We start from the raw sequence: 8,737 nt of genomic DNA, 5'->3' as shown, positions 1-8,737 counted from the left end.
ACACACACACACACACACACACACACACACACGTCCGTCCCCCAGGAGGTCACATCCGCCCTTCTCCTTTGTGTCCTAGGATGAGAAGAACCAGATGATGACGACGAACGTGTGGGTGAAGCAGGTGAGTGAGTGGGGGGCCCCTCCCCCTTATCCCTCCCTCCCGTCCCCTCCCTGACCCCCTCACCCCCTCACCGGCTGTGGCTTCCTCCTCCTGTCCTGCCCTAGGAGTGGCATGACTATAAGCTGCGCTGGGACCCCGCTGACTACGAGAACGTCACCTCCATCCGCATTCCCTCTGAGCTCATCTGGCGGCCAGACATCGTCCTCTACAACAAGTGAGCCTCGGGAGGTCAGCGGGCAGGGGCGGCCGGCACCAGTGTCCAGGTGTGAGTGATCCAGGGGACCCGGCGTGCACAAGAGGCGGTGGCCTGTGTGTGCGCTAGCCCTAGGGAGCCAGTGCCGAAGCCTCTGGGAGGGAGAGGAGGGAGCAAAGGAGGGGTGGAGGTCTGGGGGGGGGGCCCTCCGGTGAGTACAGCGGGGACAGGGGCCCTGGGGGCAGCGTGGGTCCGTCCCAGCCCGGGCCAGCCAGCCCGCTCAGGCATCATTTCCTCTCCGGGCGCAAGGGGAGCGCGGGCCCTAGAGCACTGGTGTTTTCTGGATCAGCCCTTGGCCCGGCAGGTGGTTCCCCCCCGCCCTCCAGGCACACCTTCCTTCTGTCTGTGCAGGAAACTCCCAGACTGCCCGCGCAGGCCCGCCTGCTGCCCCGGCCCTTTGTGCCTTTTCACCTGGGTGCTCGCCCCTCCCCTGCCCTGGTGCCGTCACAGTCCTGGGAAGCAGCCCCTGGGACACGACGCCTCACGGAGTCCGCTCACCTACAGCACCCTTCTGTGCCGGGAGCCAGGGTTTGCCAGGCGTGGCTGTGGCAGAGGGTGGGGTCCAAATTGTCCTTTCCCAGGACCCTCGCTGGGGGCTCCTGAGCCTGGGGCAGCCTGACGTCCTCCCGTGTCCCCGTGTCGCTGCTGGGTCACAGCCGGGCGGCTGATTCCCGGTGTCAGGCTCGCCCCGGCAGCAGCTCCCATGGTGCTTACAGATAAAGCAAATGGAAGCACTTAGCTCCCTGCGGACCCCTGCCCTCCCCGCTGCCAGACCCCGATGGGCTCTTGTACAAAGCCCCTTCCAGGGCCCCCGGCACTGGGCCTGACCTATAAAACGTTGCTATTTGATTAAGAACGATTGGGCTCCTCTTCCAACTTAATTGATTCCAGTAATGGCCACGGGAAGAGCTTGCTGGGTTTCGGGGGTGCATTGAGGGGGCCGGCTCCGCGAATAGGAACACAGTGGCGCTGTTCTTCCCTCAGGGCAGGCTCCCTGCTCTCCACAAGCAGCCCCGCCTGAACCAGCAGCCTGGGGTTCTCCAGCCTGCCCAGCCTTCCTGGGGTCCGCACCCAGCTCCCCATGTCCCCCCCACCTGCCACCGCCCCGGGCCCTGGCACTGGGTTCGTCACAGTGATCGTTTGGTTCAGAGATCACGGTGTCTACGTCCTGGGACCCAGGGGAGCATTCGTGCTGTGGGACAGATAGCTCTGCTCTCCCCTGGCAGGACGGTGCCGGCTGAGATGAGCTCTGGGGCCTGTTCAGACCCCTGGACTGCAGCCCAGGAGAGTGGGGCTGCCCCCTCAAATTCCCTCCTTCTCTCTCCTCCTTTTAGGTCTCGGGTGGGGGGCAGGGGGTGGACCCCCAGCCTCTCTGTGGCGCTGTGGTCGGCATAGAGGCTCCTTCTGGCCAGGGCCGAGGGGTGGCTGATGCTGGTCAGGCCGGTGTGCACTTGCGTGTGTCCAGGTGGTCAGCCTGGGCTACTGGGTGAGGGGAAAGTTGGGGGGCAGCTTTCCTGATGGCTTTGGGGAACCCCGGGTTGAAGGATGTGCATGGGAGACCGTGCTGTCCACTTGGGGGCTTCTCTGTGTTGGCCCTTTGGGGCGGGGGGTTCGCAGGGCCTGGAGCAGGAACCTGGACGGGCCACAACGTGCTCACGATCTGACCGTCTGACCATTCGGTCCCAGCGTCCGGAGCCCTGTGGCTTCCTGGAGGCCAGTGCTGCCGGAGGTGGGGCGCGGGGCCGGGACCTGCTGGCGCGTGCTTCCTCTCCCCTGCACCGGGCCACGTCCTTCACCCCTGGGTGCCTCGAAGCCAGGACAGGGGAGAGGTTGGACCCCGCTCAGCTGCCTTCTGGGATCTCCTACCTCCTCGAGAAGTCCAGACCCCAAGTCCCGAGGGGGACGCGCTCCTGGGGGGGGCCTCAGGATCTGAGCCAGGTCTGCGCTGGGCAAGGACACAGCAGCCCCCCAGGCTGGGGGCAGGGGTGGGGGTGTGTGTGCAGCCACGGGGGTCCGCAGGCTGTGCACCTGGAAAAGACTGTGGGCGTCGAAACCCGGAGGCCTGGGTGCAGATCCCCCGTATGGGGCTGCTTTCAGTGAACGTCTGGAACATTCCCTGCCCTTCCTGCGAGATCAGGGCCAGCCGGGCTCCCGCCGCTGACTGGAGCCTCTAGTCTCCCTGCAGAATGTTTGCTGAGCCGTGCACGCGTTTGCTTTGTGCCTCAGAGGGACCGGCTTTGGGTTTTGGAGTGATGTTGCTGAGGGAGGACGGTCCGCGTCGTCCTGCCCCAGAGACAGCCTCAGTCCCACGCTGGAGTCCAGGCGGTGTGTCCCACGTGCAGAGCCCGTCACTCTTCCTGTGCATGCATCTGTGGGTCGCCACCTGCCGCTGACCTAGATGTCAGCCCGGAAGGATCCCTGGAGGTCACAGGCTCGGATTGGCACCAACTGAGACCGTTGGGGGCCTCTGAGCTGGGTGTCTGGGGGATTCTGGGCCGTGGTGGGTGTGGGCAGGCAGGGAAGGCCGAGCTCTGGCTCACATCCCGGGTGGGCGGCTTCTCTGGTTCAGCTGCTGGGCCGGGGGGCTGTGCGGTGACCCCTTCTGCTGTGACAAGGCAGCATGGTCCCCACGGGTGCTGTCCCTGGGGAGGTTCCCCGTCAGCCCCTCAGAGCCAAGCCACGGGGCCAGCCACTGCCTCCACGTGCTCAGGGCGCCACCCGTAGTTAGAGTGGACAGCCCAGTCCTGGGGGAAACCGAGGCAGGAGAGCGGTATGCACGCAGCTCAGGGTGCACCTGCTGGGGACTCTGCCCGGCGTCCAGGGACTTCCAGCTGCGGAGCAGAGCGGGGCCGACACCAGAGCCGGTGAAGGCGGGGGAGGGGGCTGCTAGCAGGTGTTCCTGGGCACCCATGGGCGCACTGCCTCACCCCACAACGCACCAGCGTGGCACACCCCACCTGTGCACATCCTCGTGGAGACACTGAAGCGGACCTCACTGTCCGGGGAGCCCGGGGCCGGGGACAGCAGCCCCTTGTTCTGCCACCCAGCCGGCCATGGACAGGGGCCAGCACCCCTGAGGCTGAGGGCAAGGCAGGAGGGCGGATGGCCAGAGGCAGGCCCTGTCCCCTCGTGCTCAGGTGGCCCGGGGTCCTCACCTGGGCAAGAAGGGGCGTCTGCACCTGTAAGTCATGGGGGTAAAGGAGAGAAAGCACTAAAGGTGCTCAGTGGCGTTGGCAGACCCGGTCTGTGGCAGGGACGGTGGCTGGGCAGGCCCCCCCCAAGCTTGGCCCATCCCCCCAAGGTGACCTGCAGGGGACCTGGCTCCATCCCAGGAGGCCTTGCAAAGTCCATGGCGTGGAGCCCAGCAGCCACTGTCATGTGCGTGTCCTCGTCTGTAGGGCGTAGACGGCCAGGTGGGCAGTGATGGGTCCCAGGAGGGTCTGCTCGGCCCCCACCCACCTGGATGCAAGTCTGCGGGGGATATGGGTGGGGGCTGAGACCTTCTGAGGAGCCATCCCCTCTGCCCTCTGGCCTCTGCCCTGGGCGCAGGGGCAGGAGAGTGGGGGGCTGTGTTCCCGAGTCAGGCCCCACTTGCCCTCACACCGTGGACAGGAGCTCCCCGACCTCGGGCCCTCGCAGGGACGTGACCCCCTGTGGGCTGCCTGCTGGTTCCCAGTGCAGACAGCTCATAGCTGAGGACAGAGATGGACCAGGCCCCACCTGCCCTTGGTGTTAGCAGGTGCAGGATCCCCGTCCCTGCCCTACCCGCCAAGTAACCACCATGGTCACCAACACGCTTGTGTGTCAGGCACGGCGTGGGCCGCTCAGTCCTCCAAGCCACGTCCCCCTGGGGTAGGGGCGATAAACCGAGGCTGAGGACTGGTGTGTCCGGGGCCATCAGCCCAGCTCTCCCCGGGCCGCGGTCTCCGGCCGGGTCCCCACCTTTCTCTGCTGGCCCATGAAGCCAGAATGCGCGTGAGAGCTGGGCCGCGGTGTCGGTGGGCCTCACGCCCCTCTCTTCCTGCGCAGCGCGGACGGGGACTTTGCGGTCACCCACCTGACCAAGGCCCACCTCTTCCACGACGGGCGGGTCCAGTGGACGCCCCCCGCCATCTACAAGAGCTCCTGCAGCATCGACGTCACCTTCTTCCCGTTCGACCAGCAGAACTGCACCATGAAGTTCGGGTCCTGGACGTACGACAAGGCCAAGATCGACCTGGTCAGCATGCACAGCCGCGTGGACCAGCTGGACCTGTGGGAGAGCGGCGAGTGGGTCATCGTGGATGCCGTCGGCACCTACAACACCCGCAAGTACGAGTGCTGCGCGGAGGTCTACCCCGACATCACCTACGCCTTCGTCATCCGCCGCCTGCCCCTCTTCTACACCGTCAACCTCATCATCCCCTGCCTGCTCATCTCCTGCCTCACCGTGCTCGTCTTCTACCTGCCGTCCGAGTGCGGCGAGAAGGTGACGCTCTGCATCTCCGTGCTGCTCTCGCTCACCGTCTTCCTGCTGCTCATCACCGAGATCATCCCCTCCACCTCGCTGGTCATCCCGCTCATCGGCGAGTACCTGCTGTTCACCATGATCTTCGTCACGCTGTCCATTGTCATCACGGTCTTCGTGCTCAACGTGCACCACCGCTCCCCGCGCACGCACACCATGCCCGCCTGGGTGCGCCGGGTCTTCCTGGACGTGGTGCCCCGCCTGCTCTTCATGAAGCGGCCGTCTGCGGTCAAGGGCAATTGCAGGCGGCTCATCGAGTCCATGCATAAGATGGCCGGCGCCCCCGGCTTCTGGCCCGAGCCCGAGGGGGAGCCCAGCTTCATGGGCGGAGCCCGGAGCCGGGGCCCCTCGCGCTCCCCGTCCTTCTGCAGCCCCCTGGACGAGCCAGCCAAGCCCCGGCCGGCCTGCGAGTCGCCCTCGGAGCAGGTCCCCGTGCCGCAGCCCTCCGAGGCTGAGAAAGGGAGCCCCTGCCCCTCGCCTGACTCCTGCCGCCCACCCGCCGGCACCCAGGCCCCGGGGCTCACCAAAGCCCGGTCCCTGAGCGTCCAGCACGTGCCCGGCCCCGCCGAAGCAGCGGAGGACGGTGTTCGATGCCGGTCTCGGAGCATCCAGTCCTGCGTTCTCCAAGACGATGCCGCTTCCCCGGCTGGGGGCCCTGTGGCCGGCTCCCCCAGCTTTCGGAAGACCAGCTCAGCCGAGCTCCCGCCCCCAGACCAGCCTTCTCCGTGCAAATGCAGGTGCAAGAAGGAGCCGCCCCCAAATGCCGTGCTCAAAGCCCAGGGCACCAAGGCTCCCCCCCGGCACCTGCCCCTGTCTCCGGCCCTGACGCGGGCAGTAGAGGGTGTCCAGTACATCGCGGACCATCTGAAGGCCGAAGACACAGACTTCTCGGTAAGTTTCTGCCTCTGGCTGGACAGACTCTGTCTGCTTCCCTTTCCTCTTTGGAGGAGGGTGTGGCCAGTGAAACATCCAAAAGCCAGGGCCCAGACTGGGGCTACTAAGCTCCGGGGTGCGTGCAGCCCCAGCCCCCACCCTGTCCTGCTCTCTCCCTCCTGAGCCTCTGATTCTGCCAGGCGGTCCCTGGGGTGGCGCTGGGGCAGGTGGCCCAGAGTGGTTGGCGAGCCCGTACAGCGGGGGTGTCCTCTGTGTCGTTTAGGACACGGGGGGCCCATAGGCAGCAGGGAGGCCTTGCCTGGGAAGTCTGGGCACTGTTGCTGGCCACCAGGAATGCCCCGTCTGGGGCCAGGAGGGGTCTCTGGGAAGGGACTGGGGGCAGCTGGGCCCAGGTGCAGGGGTGGAGGGGTAGGGGTAGGGGCTGAAAGGAGGCCTGATGGGGAGGGGAAGGACTGGGGCCTGGGGCATAGCCCTGCCTCTCTGGCCAGCACCCTGCATGTCAAGCTGGGGAGGGGGAGCAGGGAGTTGTGGGTGTAGGGACAGTAACGCTGGCCCAGCCACAGGGACCTAGGGACCCAGTGACCCCAGGGACCCCAGGGAGCTGGTCCTCCTGTGGGGGCTCCTCACTCACCAGCGGGGATCAAAGGAGCCCGGAGCGTGTCCCCAGTCCCTCTAAGTGTCTGCCTGACCCCCGTCACTAAGGGAACATTCCTCTTTTCTTCTGCTGGTATTTGTCTGCCTGTCATGGGGTCGTGGCGATGGTGTGGGGGGTCCCAAGGGCCAGGAGTCCCAGCTCAGACCTGGCGGACACTCAGGACCCCACGTAGTCAGGAGGGAGGGAGGGGTGTCTACAGGGGTCCGGGCGGATGGGGAGCCCTCAGGTCAGAGCACGGGCAGGAGTAGTGAGGGGGGGCCATTGCTCGCTGACAGCCGGGGCCCGGCAGCCACCCTGCTGCGTTGACCTTGCCCTTGTCGGGGCGTCCTGCCCCGGTGACACCTGCTGCTGCCGCTGGTGTGGACACTGCTCCTCCGCGCCCCTGCCTGCACCTTGGTTCACGGCCCCTGATTGCGTGTGGGACACGTGTGGCCCCAGGACCGCCTGCCGCGTGGCTGAGCGAGCCCTGGGCAGGATCAGGGGCCCTGGGCCCACATAGCACACCCCTGGGAGTGGGACACCCTGCGGAATCTCAAGAGGCCGTGAAGCCATTCCGGAGGTTTCTGGAGGGTTCTGCCTGGGGGGACCTACGTCTGGGACCCCATTTTGCTGGCAGCTCTTGAAACAACAGACAGTTCCCTGACTCGACATGCAGGTCTGAGCACCGCCAAGGAGTGGGACCAGAATCATGTCGGGCTCCGGCGGCCGTGCGCACGCGTCTGGCTGGGCCCAGCCCGGCATTTATCTGCGTGGTGTGACGGGCCGCCGCGACCTGGTTCTGGCTTCAGGGCAACACCAGGCTCTGGGGAGCCAAGCTGCCTCGACAAGGATGGACCTTGGATGCTCTGGGCGGCTTTGTCCGCGAGCCTTTCATCCTCAGGATGGGGGACGCGCCTAGGGAGATCAAAGAGCAGAGGACGAGGCCACGGCTGCTTCTCAGCCTTCCTGGAACAGAGGGTCCTGGAGGGACTTCTTATTTATAAGTGACCTTGTTTGCTCTCCAGTTTCGGTTTGGTTTAAAACCATCAGGGTGTCTCTGATCCCTTGAGAAATCAGAGCAGAAAATGGCAGTGGAGAGCCCTCCGTACCCTCGACACCCCCGAACGGGAGGGCTGAGCCTGCCCCCTGCCTCGGCTGTCCTGCCCTCAGTGCCCGGCTGGCCTGAGCCCCGGGGCCGCATCCTTTCCCGTCCCTCAGGTGCCGACAGACTGCCCCACCCAGGACGCGCTTGTGGCCACGGCCTCGGCCTCCTGGAGGCTCTGCCCTGGGTGACCCTGGGGGAGGCAGAGGCCGTGGGGTCGGGAGCCAGGACCGCGGAGCGGCCGGCCTGGGTTGAGATCTGGGATGTGTGACCCTGGCCGCCCCAGCCGCCCTGTGCCGCGGAGTCGCCATCTGTACATGGATGGCCCTGTCGCCTTTCTTCAGGCCGATGACTGCAGAGGATGTGGCCCACTGCCTGCCCTCTGGCCTCGGCGAGCAGGACCCCACCTGAAGCCGGGGCCTCTCCATCACCCCCACTGAGGGGCCCTGCGCTCCTGGCAGCTCTGCCCTACTTGGAGCTGGCCTACAGTGCCCGGGTCTGTGTCTGCCTCAAGGGGCTTCAGGGACAGAGCTGAGAACCCGCTGACCCAGGAGGGCAGCTGGCCTGTGAGCACTGCCCCTGGAGCAGGGTGGGCAGGAGCGGAGGGCAGCTGGGTCTCAGACGTCGCTCTCTGGATGCGGTCTGCCATGGGACCCCCACCAGGACGCTCCTGGCCCTGGCCCTGAATAGCCAAGGTGTGGGCGTCCCCTGTCTGGGCCTCACTGTCCTCATCTGCACAATGGGGTGCACTCGATGGCCTCCATGGTGCCCCTCCCAGCTTGGTGAACAGAGACATTTCCCCATGAACCAGACTAGACCCTCATGTCCCCAGAGGCCCTCCCCTGCTCGGGCTCCCTGTCCGCCTCCCTCGGGCTGCACTGCTGCCCCACCTTAGAGGATGTTGACCCCAGTGCAACACAGGCCTCGGCCGGGCAGGTCACGTGTCTGAGCCCCACCTGTTGGTCACCTCCGTGCAGACGGTCACCCTGCATGGTTTTGGTGTCAGGGAGGGGACACGGAGAGCCTGCCTTAGACAGCACCAGGTTCTAGACAGTACTGGTGGCCTGGAGCCCCGAGGACGGCGGGCTGGAGTGACCGCGTGTGTCTGTGTCCGCAGGTGAAGGAGGATTGGAAGTACGTGGCCATGGTCATCGACCGCATCTTCCTCTGGGTGTTCATCATCGTCTGCCTGCTGGGGACCGCGGGCCTCTTCCTGCCACCCT

The 8,737-nt window shown here is 66.1% G+C and overlaps 1 protein-coding gene across 1 annotated transcript in view; it reads left to right on the top strand.

Annotated features, from left to right (window-relative positions):
- Positions 1–8,737, top strand: part of CHRNA4 (cholinergic receptor nicotinic alpha 4 subunit) — a 16,545-nt gene that overhangs the window by 4,636 nt on the left and 3,172 nt on the right. The window contains exons 3-6 of the mRNA XM_040637878.1: positions 80–124; positions 229–338; positions 4,407–5,775; positions 8,632–8,737. The exon at positions 8,632–8,737 is cut by the window's right edge and continues 7 nt beyond it. Coding sequence (XP_040493812.1) covers positions 80–124; positions 229–338; positions 4,407–5,775; positions 8,632–8,737 — 1,630 coding nt within the window. The remainder of the gene's footprint in view (positions 1–79; positions 125–228; positions 339–4,406; positions 5,776–8,631) is intronic.

This window comes from Ursus maritimus, unplaced genomic scaffold, assembly GCF_017311325.1.
Source record: "Ursus maritimus isolate PB19 unplaced genomic scaffold, ASM1731132v1 scaffold_22, whole genome shotgun sequence".
In the NCBI taxonomy this organism is placed as follows: domain Eukaryota; kingdom Metazoa; phylum Chordata; class Mammalia; order Carnivora; family Ursidae; genus Ursus; species Ursus maritimus.
Note: the sequence above shows the minus strand (reverse complement) of the source record. Positions and strands in the feature narration are given on the sequence as shown.